At 40.1% G+C, this 22,724-nt stretch overlaps 1 protein-coding gene across 1 annotated transcript; it reads left to right on the top strand.

Annotated features, from left to right (window-relative positions):
- The first annotated feature begins 6,013 nt into the window (after nt 1–6,013).
- On the top strand, nt 6,014–22,506 carry LOC140948301 (uncharacterized). Its single transcript, XM_073397567.1, has 4 exons — nt 6,014–6,453; nt 6,498–6,599; nt 20,055–20,170; nt 21,680–22,506. Exons 1-4 carry the CDS (start codon nt 6,014–6,016, stop codon nt 22,504–22,506), a joined length of 1,485 nt encoding a protein of 494 aa, XP_073253668.1.
- Nucleotides 22,507–22,724: the final 218 nt, after the last annotated feature.

Genomic DNA, 22,724 nt, shown 5'->3' with positions numbered 1-22,724 from the left:
CTGTCATTAAATCATTCTTAAATAGTCGTTTGATTATACATTTTGTGGAGTTATATCTGTACTCTTCGAGTTGGCCTAGATTACGCGAACAGCTACTAGGGAGCTTTAGCATCGACGACGGCAACGGCAGCGATAACGTCAGTTTTAAAATGAATTCCCGTTCATTCAATCTTTGTGGCGTTTATTCCAATTTGCTGAAAATAGCAAAGGTAGGCGAATTCCCTGGAGTTGATTTCTTGAGGACCGCACTCAAGATTAGAAAAAAGAGATTTGTCGTCGCTTGTTTACGTCGTCCATAAAACTTGCAATTAGACATTTTCACGTCGTAGTCGTGGAAGGACGGTAAAGAAATGTAAGAAAAAGCGTGATGCACGAGCAAAGTTGTTGTTTTGCGTAATAAACCTAGCTTTTTTGACGTCCTGGTTGCCGTCGCCGTCGTCGTCGCTATAAAAAGCTCCCTACTGTCGTCGCTAAATCGATCTGACGTAACTCTTAGGCGAACTTTTCATGAGACGAACTTTTCATGAGTCGAACTTTTCAGACGCCAAACTTTTCATGAGTCGAACCTAACTCGAATTAAGGCCGACCGAAACTATTTAGTCCGCCTGAACCGATTCAGACGCCGATCTTATTTTCAGCCGAACTAAATTCAAAACGAGAATAATGTTCATTATGGCCAATGCAAACTGCTTGCGAAATACGTTATTATAATTTATGCATAAATTAGGTTCAGTACATCAAAAGTTCGGCGTTTGAATCAAAGCCGTTCAAAGTCGCTCCAAAGGCGAAATTCCCGGTCGGGCTAGGCGAAAAGAACGGCTGAGCCGCTCCAAATTGAAAATATATTTTGTAACGTTTTGTTAGTTTCACAAGAGTATGTGTATTAGGTTGCATAATAGTGGAGAGGTACTTAAGGTGTGCTTGTAAGGTGTCTCAAGGGGCTAGTGCACTATTTAAGTTTGGTTAAGCTATGTAAGAGCCATTCGAGGCATCTCTTTCAACCATAATTTTTATGCCATGCCGGTTTCTGAAACAGCGAGCGTCCCTCAGTAGTATAGGAGGGATGAAATTAACCCCTTTTTTGGGGAGGATTCTCATTAAGGTGGGGAGGAATACATTAACGCCGATGACGTCATAGGCTATTGTCTTGATCTCATGAATAAAATGCGCAGGAATCTCATAAAGATAAGGTCATGTGCTATTTTTATTTTGTGGCGGTCATGGTTGGTATAACCGGTTTGACAGGTTAGTTATTTTTGGAAGATGATGTCATATGTATTCCGGGGTACTATGATGTCATAGTTGTTTTGATTGGCTGTCTCGTTTGACGAAGCATTCTGGTTGGTTGCCGTATTTTTATTGTTTGAACGGCATAAAAGCCTGCTCACTGCCTTCCCGCATACTAATTTGGATTTCCTGCATACTAATTAAGTGTCGCCCTGCATACTAATTCGGTATCGGTTTACTAATGAGTTTCTCTACTACAATAGGAACAATAGGCTTGCCTAGACTTGCCCGGTAAGTAACTTAATTAAAAGGAAAATAAGAGCAATCACCTAGCAACGCGAGAAACAGCTTCCTATATCTTATTTAGCTCTAAAACTCGGATATAAACAAAACATTCACAAAGTGGAGCTGTAAACTCTTTATTTCAAGTTTGTCTGACTATTACAGAACTGTTTTCTCCTTTCTATCTCGAGGACATGAAAAACTATTGAAGTCTTGTCATTTTCACGCACGGTTAATCACTTAATTATGCGAGTTCGCAAGCCCAAAGTTGAATACAAATTAGCTCTACAGGAAAGACCCAAGGGAGAGAACCTTGACGTATTATTATAAAACAAATAACTTAACAAGGATCAATTAAAACACGCGACTCATAATTGCTAAAAATAAAACCACAAGACAGATACCGTTTTAAAAAACTTTATTAATAACAAAAAGAGTCAAATACACAGCGATTTGAAAGGAAAAGGGGTGAAAATTAATCCATTGACTGACTATTACAAATCAGTTTTTTCTGTTCCAAAATAATCCTTCCGTGACTACACAATTTTCCTATGGCCTCTAAGACAAGAGTTCGACTTTCTTTGTTTCTTGCACTTTGTCTTATTCTTTGTAGTTCGTCTTTTAGCTTTTGCTTTAAAAGAAGCTTCATTTCTTTGTGACCTTGACAGTTCGTACACTGTTTCTTGTGTCTGCACTGGATTGCGAGTACTTGTTGAGTGATTTTTTCCGGAATTATCCGCTTCACTTTCGTAAACGACGACTTTAACTTTAGGTTGTAGTTTCGCCTCTTGTAAATACTGTCTTCGCTGTATGTGGTCTAACTGATGAACATCCGCGAGATGGTTAGCTAATCTGACAAGGTACTTCGCTCCGCACGATGAGATGGGACAGTTTCTGCAAACTCTCTTGTAAACCATGTTGACAGTTCGATGACTGAATACAAATGACATCTTTTTCGCAAATAGGCCGGGTATATATAGTGTCAGAAAGGCCAAACACAGGCCAGAAAGGCCATACCCAGGCCTGAAAGGCCAAAACCAGGCCAAAAGGGACAAAAGGAGACAAACGGGCCATTTCTAGTCATGTGTCTTTATTTTTTCTCAGACACACGCGTGGGTGTCGCGCATCGCCAGTCACGCAACAGCTCTCAACATTGGAATCATCATCTTTATTAAGTGTAATCACAAATAACAGTGCCTAATTAAAAAAGTTTTGACCGTGAATTAGTAATTGGTATTTCAGATTTCAGATGTTTTAATTTATTGTACAAGTTTACTATTATTGTTATTATTTTCAAGTCAGCAATACAACACTCTTAAAGTTTGGTTGTTTGCAGTTTTTATTGAAGCGCAACAACCCAAAGGTCTAGGAAAAATTATTCTATGACATTGATAGTTGGACTAGTCTTCATCTTGTGGAATGGGCTGCTGTTGATACAGTCGATTGAGTAAGAATTTTCGCTTATCGATCGCTAGTTCTGTCGATTCCATCCAATCAAATCCTTCCGTGTCTTTAAGCTCTTTTTGAGTTTCCATCACTTTTGTGAAGGTCCATTTGGGGTCGATGTGGGGTGGATGTGGGGTGGATGTAGGGTCGATGTGGGGTCGATGTGAGGTCGATGTGGGGTCGATGTAGGGTCGATGTGGGGTCGATGTTTTATTTTGTCCTCTTTGGCCTTTTCGAGAGAAAACAATAGAAAGGAGGAGGAGGAGGATTATGTTAGTTATTAATACAGGCTAAAAAGGTGCCCTTTCTGCCCTTTCTGCCCGATCTGCCCCTTGAAAATAAACAATAAATTCTAAATTTTCCGTTCGATTAGCAAATCATTTAACTCAAGTCCACGAGTTATCGGAAATAGAACGAAAAATTTAGAATTTATTGTTGACTTTCAAGGGCAGATCGGGCAGAAAGGGCAGAAAGAGCACCTTTTTAGCCTGTGTTTTTTCCCTGGGCGCGCGTCGAGAACTCGCATGTAAGTCGTGTAAGGAAATTAGTTTGTAAGTAAACCATTGGTCGAATTTAATCGTGGGTTGTTTCCTGACTCGACGCGCACGACTTACACGCGAGATCTTCTAAAACTAAAAGACGAACTACAAAGAATAAGACAAAGTGCAAGAAACAAAGAAAGTCGAACTCTTGTCTTAGAGGCCATAGGAAAATTGTGTAGTCACGGAAGGATTATTTTGGAACAGAAAAAACTGATTTGTAATAGTCAGTCAATGGATTAATTTTCACCCCTTTTCCTTTCAAATCGCTGTGTATTTGACTCTTTTTGTTATTAATAAAGTTTTTTAAAACGGTATCTGTCTTGTGGTTTTATTTTTAGCAATTATGAGTCGCGTGTTTTAATTGATCCTTGTTAAGTTATTTGTTTTATAATAATACGTCAAGGTTCTCTCCCTTGGGTCTTTCCTGTAGAGCTAATTTGTATTCAACTTTGGGCTTGCGAACTCGCATAATTAAGTGATTAACCGTGCGTGAAAATGACAAGACTTCAATAGTTTTTCATGTCCTCGAGATAGAAAGGAGAAAACAGTTCTGTAATAGTCAGACAAACTTGAAATAAAGAGTTTACAGCTCCACTTTGTGAATGTTTTGTTTATATCCGAGTTTTAGAGCTAAATAAGATATAGGAAGCTGTTTCTCGCATTGCTAGGTGATTGCTCTTATTTTCCTTTTAATTAAGTTACTTACCGGGCAAGTCTAGGCAAGCCTATTGTTCCTATTGTAGTAGAGAACACTCATTAGTAAACCGATACCGAATTAGTATGCAGCGCGACACTTAATTAGTATGCAGGAAATCCAAATTAGTATGCGGGAAGGCAGTGAGCAGGCTTTTATGCCGTTCAAACAATAAAAATACGGCAACCAACCAGAATGCTTCGTCAAACGAGACAGCCAATGAGCGTCTTTCTAATTCCGGTCAACCAATCAAAACAACTATGACATCATAGTACCCCGGAATACATATGACATGATCTTCCAAAAATAACTAACCTGTCAAACCGGTTATACCAACCATGACCGCCACAAAATAAAAATAGCACATGACCTTATCTTTATGAGATTCCTGCGCATTTTATTCATGAGATCAAGACAATAGCCTATGACGTCATCGGCGTTAATGTATTCCTCCCCACCTTAATGAGAATCCTCCCCAAAAAAGGGGTTAATTTCATCCCTCCTATACTACTTCCCTCACGCGTCTTTGGAAGCTATCAACGCCGGAGACTCTGCTCAACCGACTGTTGTTTCCTCTGATACGTCCGTAGCAAACGCTGAAACTCTGTAGTTATTCTCCCAACTTTTGGACGTCAAATTTGATCAAAAGTTCGCCGCCTTTAAGCGAGATCTCGAGGACAAAGAAGCTGCAACGCAATCGCATCTTCAGAAGTTGAAAACCGAATCGAAAGCTTTCAATTCCTTTTACTTTCAAGGGAAACAAAGTACAGTACGAACTTAACATCTCTTTGCACGACTAAGTGGACGGTGCCATTAAGAACATCTCAAAAGGAAACCTTTCAGCAGTGATTTCCGAACTTGAATCGGTAAAGACACTTATTACAAAAAGAAACAAGATTATTCGCTTTGCAGAATGCCGATCAGATCGAGCAGAATGGCTGGACATTTACGCATAATAATGAGCTCCCGTGGCGGGCTATTCAATCATGAACGCCCCACGAAAATGCTAGAATAAGAGAGAAAATGAAGGAATTTGGCGAAGATCATTCACTAAAATCGCCATTTTAAAATACTCATAGTCTACCTTTTTTAGGTTAAACAGCGGCTTTTTTTTAATAAAAGGGCTAAAAATCTTGAACGTTACGTAAAAAAACGAAAATTCAACGAAATTAACTTGTAGACTTTTCGCTTTTAAAACTCTGTTTTTCGGTGGTTCTAGTATGAGTGATAAGACCACATTAAAATTCAGTTTGGATTTTTTTGTCGAAATAAGCGAAAACTCCGTACAAAACAACGGATTATCGAAGATGCACATCTCCCCTACACATTGACCGCTTTTTCGTCTAAATTTTAGCAGAAGAAGTTGTAGACTATTACCATTAAAAAGCCGCGTTCAAAATTCGCGCGTGTTCAGAGTCAAGTCTTTGTCTTACAGTATAACAATGAATAACAATGAATAAACATAGAGTAGCTAAACTCCTTTGTTATAAACTAAATTCAGTCATCTGTCAATGGAGTGTTTATGCAAATTGGCTGTTAACTATTTTACCAAATAAACAGCCCATACAATACAGCAAAAGTGAGCTTTTAAAATGTTCGCTGCTAAATATGCGCATATGTGCGATTTGCAAGTTAAAGGAGAAACGATAGCGAACTGCCTTCTTTGTAGTTTGCCACCTACTTCATATTAATGAGCATCCGAGTGCATTCAAGGCAACCAATCGTTGAAGCGCTTTCATAACGTCTACACATAATAACGCTTGATCTACAATCTTTGTTGAACTGGAACGAAATGTCCCGAGAACAATATACATTATGCGCGATGGGCGGGGGCGGAGTGAAGAGTCCCGCGGGCCGAACAGGCGTTCAAGGGTACGAATCAGATGAGTTGGCGGAGGATTCTGGGGATGAAAAGAGGCTTCTGCCGAAAGACGGGCATTGGCCAAGATCCGCGAGAAGAAGCGTAGGAATTCGTCTGCCCGACCTAACTATAAAAGTACCCGTCAGCCATCGGATGAAGTTTCTTCTGCTGGGCCTTCCAATACTCTTACCGTTAATCAGCAGCCTTTTCCTGGGCAGTCCTTTCGCCAGCGTCGACCTCAACCTTCGGACAAGTGCTTCAGTTGTGGTCAGAGAGGTCATTGGGCAAATTCAACCTCCTGCCCCAGCTGCCTTAAAGGAACCGTTGCAGTCCCTTCAAGCAGCAAGGTCGCAAACTGACGACAAATACAAAGTTGCATTTCAGAGATTCGGAAAAGATGAGTATAATTTAGTGAATTTAGTTACAAGTTTAAATGACTTTGCAGTGACTTTGATCCAGTGGAACTTGTCGAGAACTTTGTTTATGCGGCTGATTTATCTAGTGATGTAATGAGTCCCGAATATCATGAGGAGTGCCTATTGTTAAGGTTAGATGTACTCTTAAGCGTAATGTAGCCTTTTGGGAGCATATAGGTACTTCTAGTTTCATTCGCGGTAGTATTGTCGATGGGTATAAAATCCCCTTTATTTACACTCCACCCACAGCGAGCTTTGGCAATAATCGATCTGCCATTAAGCATAGTGAAATTATGGAGCAAGCTATTATTTCTGATCTTAAAAATAAATGAAAATAAATATACCGTTTTTTTGTCACAATGCAGAATTAACTGAATTAAAGGGCTATAAATTAACAATCAATAAATAATTGACACTACTACCATTATAGAACAATAAAAATATCTTAAATAATTATTTACATATTCACATATTTACTAGCGAATGAAATAAAGGAACCCGAACGCTGGGTCCGGCAACAACTCCTATCAGCGTAAACAATATTTCTATTTGTTGTCGCTGGCCCGCAAGTTATAATTATGACCACTAGTTGCTGTTCTCGGCTTGATCGAGGAAGTTAATGGAGTGGTCATTTTGAGTCATCTTCTGAATTTATTTACAGCTAAGGTTGGTTATTAAGGACATCTAAGTAACTATGGCATGGATAGATAATATATAGTGCCCTTTTTTGAATTGACTCCAGCGAAAGAAATTCAGGAATATCTTGCCAGACCTACACGACATATTCTAGTACAGGTCTTATTGTTGTCAACTAAACTTTGCGAAGTCCCTCCCTATTAACACCCACTTTTTTTAAGAATCCTCAGGGAATACAGGAATACAGGCGTTTCGAAGCTTTTTTCGATATGTAATCAATATACTTGTTCCACTTTAAGTCATTACTGATAATAATACCGAGTAAATTATAAGTTGTTACACATTTAACTGTGTTGTTACCCAGGACAATTGGTCTTGTAGTAAAATTATCATTTTGCATGAAGTTAATCAATATTTCTTTGCACTTTTTCGAATTAATTTCACATTATGTTCGATAGAAACTAGTGAATGTTATTGACAGCTACATTTAGCAAGCTAATACCATTCCTTGGCAGGATTTCTAATGCCGTGGTATCATCAACGAATTTAATCCTCAAATGCCAGTCACGCAAGAGATTGTTGGTCATCACAGCAAACAAAATCACAACCAGTTTCGTCCCTTGCGGGATACCTCCCTTGGGTTACTTCCAGTCAGACAGAGAGTTTTCAATCCTTACAGCTTGCGATCTCCCAGTCAGGAGGACCCTAATCCAGTTAATTAAGACAGTGTCTATATCGAAAAACGCCAACTCCCTGAGAAGAATTGAATGGTCAATCAGGTCAAAACCCTTTGAGTAATCGGCAAAGAACATTCTAGCCCCACAATTCACACGATCAGTTGCCTCGTGAATCGCCTGTAGGATATAAATCAAGGCGTCCGTGGTTGAGTGCCCCTCCCTTGCGTACTGGCGTGGATCAAGTTTTTTCGAAATTCGCGCCACGAGCCGGCTGCGCGCAAACCCTTCCATGACTCCTTGCTATCTTAATTAGGTAGTTGAAAACAATTGAAAAATAGCAGACCTATTCGTAAGAAACCAGTCCAGGGTTCCTGTATCTCTGGTGTTAAATTTTACGATTTGTTTAAATTGCGCCAAGTCCTTTAATTTGAGGCCCGTCGAAGTAGGGTTAAAATCCCCGGCAATCACCACCAGTGCATTAGGTTGTTTCATAACTGCGTAGCCTGTCTAAATCTGATCGGATGTGGTTGGAGAGAACAACGTTCTTGGGTTGTCCGTTAGCAGTTAAATGGTAAACGACACAAAGGGTTATTATAGCACGCTCAGTGGTTGAATGTGGGTGTGCCGCTACTGTGGTGAACCCCCTATCAGTTTCCATTCAGGCTAATGGTAAGAAAAGACTCATATTAGACTTACGATATCCAAATCAATTTGTCAAGAAATCCAAGATTAAATTGGAGGACGCCAAAACCATGCTTTATTCCTTTGTCGAATGTTCCAAGAATTGGCTATTTTCCTTAAATATCAAATCTGGTTATCATCATATTGACATTTTTCCCCCAGACCAAGAGTTTTCATGCTTTTCCTGGTCTAAGGATGAGGTTATTCGATTTTATAAATTTACCGTTTTGCCATTCGGCATTCCCACCGGGCCTTATATTTTTACAAAAGTCCTGAGGCCCTTTGATTTTTACTCTAAAAAGGTCACCTAGAACTTTCGGGAGCCTTTTTTCTGGCTGAAATTTTCGAAAAAGTAAGTTTTGATCCCTATAATTTTCGGATCACTACCCTTTCAGCTAGGAAATCCGAACTGACGAAAAATTTACATCGATTTCTAAACTTTGCTAGCCCTCGCGTCTCACCGAAAACTTGTCCCGCGCTAAGCCGAGATCAGGCTCTACTTTTATCTTCCAGGGTAAATAATCGGATTCCAGGCCAGCAAGGAGAATCGAAAAGTCGCCCATTTAGTGTAATACTTGTTTACCTGAATTACGTGTGCTTCGGAAACGAATGTGTATTAATGATTGTTAAATCACTTGATGTGCAATAAATCTAAGCTCACATTTCCGAATACTCGCTTTTCTTCTTGTAGGTCTCAAAGTTCGCCTCATGCAGCGATACGCAGCGTCAACACCTTGAAAAAAGCTGACCTTGCATCGTGAAAAGAGCGACTATTCATATTCACGAGAGGACCTTGAACTTGACATCAGAGCCTTGTTGGCTTGCCTCACATACCATGCATATTAGTCGTTACAACATAGGAATGTGAACGGAATGTGAACAGGGGTGCTTACCATTTGACAGAAAAATCCGGTTGGGCCGGGTGTCGAAAGCATAGTGGTAAGCGATTTACCAGTTTACTGTAGAAATGCCACATCCTTAGCTTTACGGTTTGATTCCAAAAAAGGCGAATTTTGAAGCGTGAGTCTAGAACCGAGAAGGAACCGAGAAATTGGTTAATGGTAAGTAACATTCCGTTTGGTTCGTACCAGCCGGAATGAAAGGACTACCTCAAAACGTACTCCACAATTTTCGGTTAGAAATTCCGAAAAGTGACCTTACCATTTACCTTCCAGCCGGAATTTCCGAAATTTTCTGTCAAATGGTAAGCTCCCCGGATCGAGAACAAAAACGGCTAAAAAAGTGTCGCTGACCAAGAATAGGTGGCGGGTTCCTTCGTCGCCCGCAAATATATATTTGCCCGTCTCTTCAACCCAAATTGAAGTGTGTAATAACCTTTATTTGTAATATTAATTTAAGTTTTCAGTTGACTTATTCTTCAGCCACTGTAAGTGCAATATAAATTTTATTTACGCAAAAATCATTTAGTGGTGAAATGTTCAACTTAAATTAGCCCTTTAATCACAGGAGCAAAACATCGTGCTTCAACTTACATCTATAATTTTTCATCTGAATAAATTAACCCCAAGGTTTTTTTTTTTAGTTAAGGTTTGCGTGACTAACCTTTTAACATATGTGTGGCGCGATACCACAACTCTGAAATCATATCACGTCACGAATATATATTGATGTGACCTTCCGGGTTTGGGGGAGGGAGGGGCGGTAGCTATTCTAGCAAATGGGGGGAGGGGGGGTAGCTACTTCTAGCAAATCTCAGTAGGACTGTGCCACTCGTTTCTCCAAATTAAGATCCTTTTTTAGACCAAGAAATGTCATTTTCCACACCCGTTTTAGAATCTTAATTCCAAAACCTAGACCGTCTTTCGGAGGTGATACAGAAATAATTTAGATCAGACGCGAACAAAAAAATATTTTTTAAGATCCATTTCTCCTAAATTTCTTATGATTTGGCATTGAAACGACTAATACGACAATCCCTCGAAAACCATACCCCATTCCAGATCTAAATGTGCAAAGTCCATACCCGTTGTTAGACAAGAAACGGCGCAAAATCCATACCCTTTGGGGTGGCACACAACTGTACATGTCTTACATAAAGGAGTACCACCCCAGAGGATGTGACACGTTTGTGGACCAATGCAAAGATCAAGTTTATCCGATAATTTCTCTGGAAATGTAGGTGTAAATGTCAGTTGTATAAAGGACTTATTGTCTTTTTTTTTTCTACCCTATATAATCAGTCTTTGTGATGTCATTAACCATACTTTCGTAAGGCTTTTTTTGTTTCAAAATTCTCTTTTCTTCCTTAAATTGCTCGGAGTGACTGAATTGATAAACCAACCGGTGGATCAGCTGTTGAAGTCGCAAAAAGAAGACTTTAAAGACGCTGATGGCGAAAGAAACAATGATCCATTCGATGTATCGGGTAAGAAAAGACACCTTACACTGATCATATAATCCAAAAATTAAGGCATCATCCACCCTCAAGCACCCTCCTCGCGTTGATCGGCGCTAGCGCTTTTGCTTTTAACAAATACCCCCATAAACCGTACATTTTCTGAAAGCCAAGAGACTATAAAGGGGACAGAGAGGGCATCCCCCATATACACCCTATTCCATAGGTAATTCGTCTCGAGTTATTTTTAGAATCGGGATAAAGTTACCTCGCGCGAGGCGTGGATGTTTCGTGGAGGTTTCGCATGACCAAACGCCGTGCAAAACATGTCGGGCGAAAGGCAATAAAAGCGTAAAAAGATCGAGAGCATTCCTGAATATTGAAGCGAAATGAGTCGGCGCTCACCTGGGAAAAAGGAATCGCTGGACTCTTTGACAACCCGTGAAATCAGTTTAACTCGAAGTTGTCGTAACCTCAGTGCTTTAATAAAATGAGAAATTTCGCCGGTCTATTGAAACCGGTCGTTTGTACAATTTAGGGAGTTTAAGATCCAACGACGCGGACGACAACTAGAACGTCGAAAAACAATAGGTTTAATTAGCAAAACAACAACTTCGCACGTGCAACACACCTTTTTGTTCATTTCTTTCCCGTTTTTGCACGACTACGACGTGAAAATGCCTAATTTCGCGTTTTACGGAGGACGTAAATAAGCAACGACGAAATTTTATTTCTCTTTCTGAGCTTGAATATGGTCCCTTGAAATTCAGCTTTAGGAGGGTTCGCCTACAATTGACAAAGTAAGTGGGTAGGAATAATCGCTATAAAGACTGAAAAAAATAAACATCAAACCAGAAATTGCTCTCTTCAAACTGTAAATTATAAATGATCCTGAGAGAATATTCAGTGTGTTAAGGATTTCCCTGCTCTACTGTTAGCTCTATACAAGAGAGGAAGGGCGATTCTTTTTAAATTTCGGTTTCGCTGACACATCTTTCGCAGAAATCTCGCTGTAGTCGTTTTCGTCGACAAAAGGAATAGCAAAATCGCTCTCCGCGTCTTCCCCCATTTTGTTCTGCGTCATTTCGTGAAGGACGCGTGGCTCTCAGCGTGGGTCATCCACGCGGAACACATTCGTGCTATGTGATTGGCCGTTGTCTAATCCCCCTTGAAATCTGTGGTGTTAAAAATAACTCGAGACGAATTACCTATGGAATAGGGTGTATATGGGGGATGCCCTCTCTGTCCCCTTTATAGTCTCTTGTGAAAGCTTAATAGTTCCAGATTATTGCTTATTTGTTTTAGAAAATCAACATATTAACCCGATTTAGAAATGAGAAGCTTTTTGTGAAAGTGGGTGTCACTGTAAATTTAAGTCCAGTCCAGCCAAAAATTAACGGAAGAAGCCAATTAAGAACGCATTCGCTTCTTAACACGTTTGACTCAAAAACCGTGTCTCAGATTTTTGTCCGATCAAGTGCGTTTGTTATGTTGTTATAAGCACGTGAAGTTAGGGATAGCAAATCATTAGCACTACCAGTGAAAAAAAAAATACTCTTACTCTAAAACGAAAAAACAAATCAAAATTCGCAGACACGGCTTTTTAGAAAAACTATCTGACAGTAAGTTGGCCAGATTTCAGCCAAATTGGTTCACGGGTTGCCGACTTGAAGTTTAAAACGTACCCTCAACTTGCCCTGATTTTCATTTCGAAAAAATAGTGGAAAAATATTTGGCTGGTGATAAGATTATACAGATTATAACACCAAAGCTGTCAATGTTGATACATACCAGAGAAAGGACAACAATGGTGACACAGCAGGAAAGGTTGAAACAGATGAACAATTTATTTCGAAGGCTCTGCTCTGTTCGATCCTTTCTGTTGTCGAGAAAGCTTCATTCATTTAGTTATTTGCAACGGGCAGTTTTCATTTTCGCACCGGACAAGCCAAGTTGAGCCAAGCCCACTTTTACTCAATACATTTTTTAAAAGTTCGACACTTTCCTGGAAAAATCGACAACACACCACTTCTTGGAGTTTTTCTGGAAGCTTCTTTCCCGCTACAATAGACTTTGAAAACAGTACTTCGTCCGGTTTTTATATGGCGCGGTACCTCTCTTGACTTCATCTCTCGCTTGGCTGCTTCGCGACCTAAAAAGAGGGTCTCAGTGGGGTTAACCGATAGGCGTAAAACGGCCAAAAATTTAGTCGATAGCCGTAAAAATTGAAAAATCTTAACCGTTAGCCGTAAATAGGGTAAAAAAGAGTTAACCGTGGAAGAAATTGTTCCCTAGATTTGCTACTTTTAAGGAAGGTAGTAAGCTCACTTATGACACTTATGGTTGCGTTTTTTATTTCCCGGTTAGTGTGACTCCGTACGCACGTTAGGCCAAGCGCCTTTTAGGAGTTAACCAAGACCTAGGCTCCACTTCCACAGCTCTCTCGGGGAACTAATTTTTTTCCATAGCGAAAGTGTGGCTTCTTGCTGGGAATTCATATTTGCGATTTTCAGAAGGTCGTGCCCTCGAAACACTAGTGAAACAACACACAGAGATGTCACTGTTTGTAAAACACTTTGCCGATAAACAACATTTCCTTTTTTATCTCTGACACTACGGTAGACATTGCCATGCTTAGTCCCTGTATGGCGTCTTCCCACGCCATCTTTTTCAAGGCATTTCGGTGGCGAACTCGCTCGGACCACGTGACCCGAAACGCATTAGCCGGGCGAAAAAATGAGGCCTATGGACAAGGCAACGGCTGACAGTCGTTCCGTACAGTCGTACGCTACCATTAAAAACACCGGACACGGGAATTTTGTTATTGGCCGTTTTCACACTAGAGCTAGAAATGGATTATCCGTCTGAGACTAGCTTGTCTACAGTCGCCGCCTTGCGACAGAAAACTCTTCTCCGATTTTTTCTGAGGGGATTGGGCGGCCGCACACAGGCTACCTGGAGGGGATAATCCATCTTCAGACTGTCCGTCGAAATTGACGGATAAAGTCAGGCGGATTGTTCATTCAAAATTCAAACTATTCAATTTTCAAATTAAGACGTATTACCTATCTGACGCGAATCATCAACGGATGACCCGTCTAACAAGAATAATCCGTCTCTAGTGTGAAAACGGCCATTTCTGTTGTAATGAATGTCGCGCCCCGGCCTTCAGTTGGGCGTTCGCGTGTGTGCTTTGCTTTTCCACAAAGATTATTTTTAAATTGACTATTGACATTTTTATGCGTAAAATAATATTAGAAGTGGAATACTCTCTAAAAAGTATAATCTATCAAACGTTAAAATTTTCCAAAAGAAAAGCTTATTTCATCCCGAGATGATCTTAAGACCTTTATTTTGCTTTAAAGATACAAAAAATACAGGTTAATTAATATTCAAGTTTTTGAACCGTAACTGGAAAAAATTAACCGATAGCCGTAAAAGAGCCAAAATTTTAGCCGATAACCTTAAAAGCCACCACCCCATTGAGACCCTCTAAACTGAGCTCGCTCCGCTCGTTAACGAACTCGTGAAACTCGATTCCGCGGTAGTTTCAATGGGTTTTTCAGGAGCTTTGTCATTTTTAGCAATTTTTCTGGATTATAGTAGGAGCCCTTGTCGCTCTCTGCTAATTTCGAAGCCCACTCTTTGGTGCCAAAACGATTTTGTCGTCTTCTTTTGTCTTGGAGTCGAGGACGAAAACGGACAAGCTCTTCTTTCTTCTTTGGAGGCATTCACTTTCAAAGTCCAGGGAAAAACAGTGAAAATATACTTGTAAACCACGATTTCTGTCAAATTGAGTGATTAGCTTGGTTCAACAGCGGCACGCGTATCAAGTATGACATGACTTGTCAACGATCAATTAAAATAATTAGCATAGAAAATAACTTTTGCACTCCATTAGTCTGCACAGAAAAAATATTTTTTCCTAGAATATTTTTTTAAAAGAAAGCTCTTGATGAGCTCTATTTAATCGTTTAAAAATTGCAAATTTAGAAAAATTATGATTTTTTTTACCCTGGATGATACCTTAAAGCACAGAAGATTCCGTAGGCTGTTGCCCTGGGAGCAGAGGTTTTTGTTTGTTGTTGTTTGTTTGTTTTTTTCCTACAAGGTCCTTCGGGTGGCTTGCCACCAGTTGCTTGTGTTTTGTTAGTCGCCACGCGAACGACTTCGTAAGTGTTATGGCATAACAGCTTGAAGGGGGAGGGGGTGATTGACTAGTGACCATTTTCTTCTGCAACGGCTACACGAACTAGCATTTAGTTCATGTCCTCTTCTTCTCCATGCCAACAGAAACATAGTTGAGCACGTCCGTTTGCTGCCGGTGGATTTCTGCTGACATTTTTCTTTTCATCATGCGATCCAGTTTTATCCTGTTGAACGCATTGCGACAAGATCTATGCCACATAGTATACGACTTGTTTATGTGTAAGCAATTCCATTTCAACAAGAGAGGATAAAGGGGACAGAGAAGGCATCCCCCCTACACACCCTATCATAGGTAATTCGTCTCGAGTTATTTTTAGAATCGGGATAAAGTTACCTCGCGCGCTGCGTGGATTTTTCGTGTAGGTTTCGCATGACTAAACGCCGTGCAAAACATTTCGGGCGAAGGCAATAAAAGCGTAAAGAGACGAGAGCATTCCTGAATATTGAAGCGAAATGAGTCGGCGTTCACCTGGGAAAAGGGAATCGCTGGAGTCTTTGACAACCCATGAAATCAGTTTAACTCCTCCGTGCTTTAATAAAATGAGAAATCTCGCCGATCTATCGACATTGGTCGTTTGTACAATAAAGCAAGTAGGACGCCAAGTGTTATTTTTGTTGAATAATGAAAGACTAATAAAAGAATAAATATCAAACCAGAAATTACTCCCTTCAAACGTTAAATTATAAATGATCCTGAGAGAATATTCAGTGTGTTAAGGATTTCCCTGCTGTACTGTTAGCTCTATACAAGAGAGGAAGGGCGATTCTTTTTTAATTTCCGTTTCGCTGACACAGCTGTAGCAGAAATCTCTCTGTAGTCGTTTTCGTCAACAAGACTAATAGCAATATCGCTCTCCGCGTCTTCTGCCATTTTGTTCTGCGTCAATTCGTGAAGGGCGCGTGGCTCTGAGCGTGGGTCATCCACGAGCAACACATTCGCGCTATGTGATGGGTTGTTGTCTAATCCCCCTTGAGAGTTGTGCTGTTAAAAATAACTCGAGACGAATTACCTATGGAATAGGGTGTGTATGGGGGATGCCCTCTCTGTCCCCTTTATCCTCTCTTGGTGCAGGACATCGATTTAAGTGAGTTAATTCATGTTTTGCAATCTGTCTCCATTGTGACTTCTGAACACACGACGATTTTTGTCGTCATTAACTTTTTGATTGCTAAGGTGTCCCCCGAATATAGGTGAAACCCGGGTTTGGACCCAGAAAAAGTGGTCCTTCTCCCTGAATAGAGGTTTCCCTTCAATAGAGGCAACAAATACAGAGATTGTGTGAAGATTTTTCCGGGACCAAATTTTGTGTCCCCCGAATGGAGGTGTTACTTGAATAGAGATGTCTCAAAGGAAAGGTTCCACTGCAATTTGTCAAAAATGGTATATAAAAGGGTAAGGGATCGGACCTTTGGGTGGAGCCTTCCCGTATATAGGGTAACAGAATGTTCTGGAAAAAAAAACCCTGCATCTAGTAAGTTACGAAAAATCTTCGAGACATTTAACGTTACTTAACAGAAAGAAATACAGAAACATATCACGGGGGACAGACACGGACACTGAGACAAACACTCAAACGCGGTGAATTCTAACACTGAAAACGACTGTTGTTTTACTGCCAAGTAGACAAGGTTGACGTAAAACTTTTGAGCCTATTATAGATTTTGTCCTGAAAAACCAAAATCCATCACTAAACAACGGAGCGAAGTAATTCTGACCGCCGAGCTAACGATCATGCCACTTAAACTAACGGCTTGGTCACCTGACCCAAAAGAGGGCGAAAATTTACCCTATCGCGCGGGCCTGGCCCGGGCTAGCAGCTACACTGTAGTTACAATTATTGATTGGGTACTGAGATAAACTTTGACAGAGTGTGACATAATTGTTTTAACCAAAATCATGATAACACCATCAAAACTTTTTTATTATTAGTATCATTCGTTAGTTTCAAACGATGCTAGTATATGTATGTAAAAATGAAATTATCTCACCCCGCTTGTTACCTAGCAATCCGTACTGTAAAACGTCAAATGAAAAGTTATAACACTCACTTCAGTGTCTACGTATTAGTTCTTACAAACGGATTTTATCAATGAAAATCGACTACAAAAATTTCCCTTTTGTGGCTGAATTAAGAAGCTTGTGTTACAAAAAAATGTGTTTGTAGAACACAACAGAGTCAATTATCTTACGTTAAATAAATCAAAGCATTACTTTAGCAACATAGAATCTTACGGTTAACTTACGAAGGTTCCTGCCTACTACACAGTGATAGAGTATACTGTTCGGTCGACATAATTGTAAATAATTTCATTCCTCCCGTAAGAATAGATTTTAGGCCGTCATTAAAATGCTTCGGCAGTTTAGTTTCGCGGGTGGAAAACTTTAGCTTCTCTTAATATTTTCTGAGTCTGCAGAGGGTTTATGTTTCATTATCAGTTTCTCTTTAGTAATAGACATAAACTCCGCTCTCGTTAAGGTTTGGTTCTTGATCTTCGATTATCCCATTCGAGTGATGGTTATTTCTCTTGCTATCGCCTTTTATAATTATGGTTGTGCGATCAATAAGGAGCAGGGTTTTTTACAGTAGAGCCATGCGTTGAATACTATTTCGCCTGAGAAGTAACTGTTGAAGTGTGTCTCCACGCGAGTAAAGCCAACACATGCGCGTTCGTATCTGGAAAACCTTTATTAAGTCAAGAAATGTCTTAGTTAAAGGTCTCGTGATTCCCACGCCGAGTGTTTTGGATGCGGGCAAGTGCAAGTAAGTGATTACCAAGAACTCCTATTAAAGTAACAACTCAGTCGTATGAAGCGCGAATTGTGATCTCCTGTTTCAGTTAATCATCAGCCATGGGTAGATTCAATCGACCCTTTATAGCAAATTTGCATAATTGTTTTTGGTGAGCAAAGCCCGTTATCCCTGGGGACATAAGGGAGTTTAAGATACGGAGACTACGGACTACGAACTACGGCTGGACGAGCGTTGTCGTTTGTTTGTAGTACTAGGTTGAGTCGTGCAAATATAGAGCGTTAATATTGCACTACAGACGTAGACTTCGAGAGAAGAGGCGGAGAGGGAAACAACACGCAAAGATTTTCTTGTTTTCATCACAGTTCACAAAAATGCAAGTCAGTTTTGCATGTGATCTTATCAATGAACAATGAACAAATTCTTCCATACTTGAAGGAAGCAATTACGTCCAAGTCCATTTGCCTACAAGTTGATTCACCTACAAGTTTACTCCTTGTTCCATCACCATAGCTCGGGTGAAGTTTTGATTGCACAGGTTTTATTTTTTTCGCCCATGAATACTTATGTAAAATACTAAAGACATCGAGAGAAATAGTACTAGCTCATTTATTAGATCATAGTTATTAGAGGAGACTGGTTCTGAAAAGCGGCAAACATCAATGATAAAAACAACAGTGCTGCAGTTTATGTTGGAAGCACCCTGAAAGTGCACAATCCTTTGTTTTCTGTTGGCAAATTGTTACGGAATAAATTAATGCAACGTTTTTATTGGTCAATACAATCAAAATGATAGGAATTCTTTTGAACGTTGTGCACTTTCAGGTCCACAAAAACATATAACAAAGGAGTCTGACGGGTTTCATAACCATTCCACTCAATTAACTATGGAACAACACAGTAAACAAGACTCATATAATTATTTAATTCAACAATTTCATTTGCGGTTGCTTTAATAGATACAATTAGCCTGCGAATGGTAAGGAGCGAGAAAAGACGTTTGTATTTTATTCGCCGGCAAAGATGCATTGAAACAGTAATGCATGACACAAGTAATGCGGGTATGCAGTCTCTCACAAAGTCTTACTTTTCAATCGAATATTCAATCCGTGTTCAATGACCAAAGGCCGTTGATATGCGATACAAAAAATGAAACAGTGAAAGCGTATACAAATATAAAATCCTGAAAAACCATGCAGTAGTGAAATCAGAATGAACTTTTATATAATTTACGTCGTTTTCTAAACTTTGCTAGCCCTCGTGTCTTACCGAAAACTTGTCCCGCGCTAAGCCGAGATCAGGCTGTACTTTTATCTTCCTGGGTAAATAATCGGGTTCCAGGCCAGCAAGGAGAATCGAAAAGTCGCCCATTTAGTGCAATACTTGTTGACCTGAATTACGTGCGCTTCGGAATCGAATGTGTATTAATGATTGTTCCATCACTTGGATATGCAATAAATCTAGGCTCACCTTTCCGAACACTTGCTTTTCTTCTTGCAGGTCTTCTTCTTACTCAAACTTCTGCGCATGCAGCGATACGCAGCGTAAGCCCTTTGAAAAAAGCTGACCTTGCAACGTGAAAAGAGCTGACCATTCATATTCACGCGAGGGCCTTGTTGGCTTGCCTCACATACCATGCATATTAGTCGGTACAACATAGGAATGTGAAAGGAACGTGAACAGATCGAGAACAAAACCGCCTACACTGTTAAAAAAGTGCCACTGACTTGCTACTTCTGGCAAATCTCAGTAGGAGTGTGCCACTCGGTTCTCCAAATCAAGATCCTATTTTAGACAAGGAAATGTCAGTTTCCACGACCGTTTTAGGACCTTACTTCCAAAACCCAGACCGGCTGTCGGAGGTGAAATAATTTAGATTAGACACGAACAAAAAATATTTCTTAAGATCCATTTCTCCTAACTTTCTTATGATTTGGCATTCAAACGACTAATACGACAATCCCTCGAAAACGATACCCCATTCCAGATCTAAATGTGCAAAGTCTATACCCGTTGTTAGACAAGAAACGGCGCTAAATCCATACCCTTTGGGGTGGCACACAACTGTACATGTCTTACATAAAGGAGTAGCACCCCCGAGGACAAATACACTGATCAAGTTTATGTGATGATTTATCTGGAAATGTAGATCTAAATGTCAGTTGTATAAAGGACTTACTGTGTTTTTTTTCTCCCCTTTATAATCAGTCTTTGTGATGTCATTATCCATACTTTCTAAAAGCTTTTTTTGTTTAAAAATTCTCTTTTCTTCCTTAGATTGCACGGAGTGGCTGAATTGATAAACCAACCGATGGATAAGATGTTGAACTCGCAAAAAGAAGACTTTAAAGACACTAATGTCGAAAGAAACAATAATCCATTCGATGTATTGGGTAAGAAAAGATACCTTACATCGTATAATCCAAAAATTAAAACACAGACGATTCCGTAGACTGTTGCCCCGCGAGCAGAGGTTTTTGTTTGTTGTTGTTTGTTTGTTTGTTTTTTTCCTTCGGGTGGCTTGCCACCAGTTGCTTGTGTTTTGTTAGTAGCCTCGCGAACGACTTCGTAAGTGTTATGGTATAACAGCCCGAAGGGGGAGAGGGGTACTATCTATAATGGCTGGTCTGCAAAAACATCCGTTTTTCCTCACTACTTCGCCTCTGGGGACGTTTCGCGCGGAGGAACGTCTACGACTCAGCGACAGAAATTCCATGATTGTGCCATATAGTCCGGCGGCATAGCTCAAAATTTCGGTTGAATCGGCACTTTTAGAGTACAAGCATGAAATTTGGCACCCTGGTAGTAGTCACCAATACAAGCATTTTCAGATATAGTGCTAAGCCGGAATTATGTTGGTTTCCATAGAAACCACAATTAATTAAAATTCATGAAAATTCCATGAAATTCCTTTTTCCTAGTTTATCAAGACACAGTATCATTTCAGTCAGTAATACCAATCTGTTTACCGCGTACTTCTTTAGATGTTTAGATTTAAATAGCCAAGGCCCTTTCAAAGAGATGAGCGTGTAGGATGTTGTGGGGTTTTTTGTCTGTCCCTTAGGCACCCAAAGTTCCTTCAAGTCTAATTAATCCTGTTCTAGCTAGACTCTAAGAAAGTGGGGAATACGAGAGCGTGAAAGTTCGAATCATAATTGATTAGAAACCATTTTCTTCTGCATCGGCTACACGAACTTGCATTTTCATGTCCTCTTCTTCTCCATGCCAACAGAAACATAGTTGAGCGTGCCCGTTTGCTGCCTGTGGATTTCTACTGGCATTTTTTTTTTCATCATGTGATCCAGTTTCATGCTGTTGAACGCATTACGACGAGATCTATGACACATAGCATACGACTTGCTTATGTGTAAGCAATTCTATTTCAAACGTTTAAACATTTCCCGGTCAATTGCAAAATTTAATACCCCCCGCCCTCGCGCCGCCACATAAAATTACGTCTTGCACAAAACTCAAAGTAAGCTATCCAGCACCAGATTAGTGCCGTTGTCTCCATTGTGACTTGTGAACACACAACATTTTTGTCGTCAGTAACTTTTTGATTGCTAAGGTGTCCCCTGAATAGAGGTGAAACCAGGGTTTGGCCCTTCCCCCTGAATAGAGGTTTCCCTTCAATAGAGGTAACAAATACAGAGATTATGTGAACATTTTTCGGGGACCAAATTTTTTGTTCCCCGAATGGAGGTGTTACTTGAATAGAGGTGTCTCAAAGGAGAGGTTCCACTGTAATTTGTCAAAAATGGTATGTAACAGGGTAAGGGATTGGACCGTGGGGCGGAGCCCTCCCTTACGTAGGGTAACAGAATGTTCTGGAAAAAGAAAAAGAAAACCCTACATCCAGTAAGTTACGAAAAATCTTCAACACATTTAACGTTACTCAACAGAAAGAAATACAGAATCATATCACAGGGGACAGACACGGACACTGGACTGTTATTCATCAAGGCTCTCGCTCTTCTTTGCAGATCATTATCGCAATATTGCAGACAAGTATGACTACTTCTACAAAGAAGTTCACCAAGGTTACATTCCCATCCTAATGAAATGTTTGGACTTAAAGCCAGAGCACGTGGTCGCTGACATTGGCAGTGGAACGGGTGCCATTGCGAAAGATCTCTTTGAATTATCAGGTCTTCACAATCCTATTTGGTGTGTTGACCCCAGTGCGGAAATGCAAGAAGTTGCTCGACAAAAGAAAGGGGTTAACTCTATTCTTAAAACAGCTGAAGAATTTTTTTCGAATCCGCAAATAAGCGAGAGGTTTGACCGAGTGATAGCTACTATAAGTGCACATCATTTTGTAAACGCCGATGCTGTTTTTGAGGGAATACTCCGTAGTCTACGTCCCGGTGGTTTTTTCTTGCAATTCAACGCCATCAAGAGCACTCTCCCGTCATTTAAAAGTGCAAAAATGCTTCTTAGCCAATGTTTTGAGCGAGAGAGCGAATTCAGCGACCTATTGCTGAGAAAAATCGGTTTAAATGGAAAAATTTCTGAGGAGGAGTTCTCCTTTTCAGCGGGGATAAAGAAATCCAAGCTGTACGAACGATATCGATGCCGTTTTGTAAGTTTATTTCAGAAATTAAGCGATGACCAAATTGAAGAGGGAATAAACGAGTTAGACAATGAACATTTTCAAAATGTCAATGATGATGAGGTCATCAACTACGAGTGCACAGTGCTTGTGACAAAAGTAGAGAAAGTAGCTTGAAATAGCTCTGATACGCATGCTACAGTGTCATTTTAGTGGCTTCTTATATGATAGTAGATTGCAGGGTTTCACTGTAACAGTTACACCATCAAAAATCAAAATCAAAATCAAAATCCTTCAGTAGATAATGTTAAGAATGTGGGAAGCGAAAGGAGAACCATAACTGTATTGCATTGTATTGCCAGCATTAATTACATGGTATTGTTTCGTATACTATT

The sequence above is a fragment of the Porites lutea genome, chromosome 1 (genome assembly GCF_958299795.1).
Source record: "Porites lutea chromosome 1, jaPorLute2.1, whole genome shotgun sequence".
Classification (NCBI taxonomy): domain Eukaryota; kingdom Metazoa; phylum Cnidaria; class Anthozoa; order Scleractinia; family Poritidae; genus Porites; species Porites lutea.
This window is presented reverse-complemented; position numbering and strand designations above follow the sequence as displayed.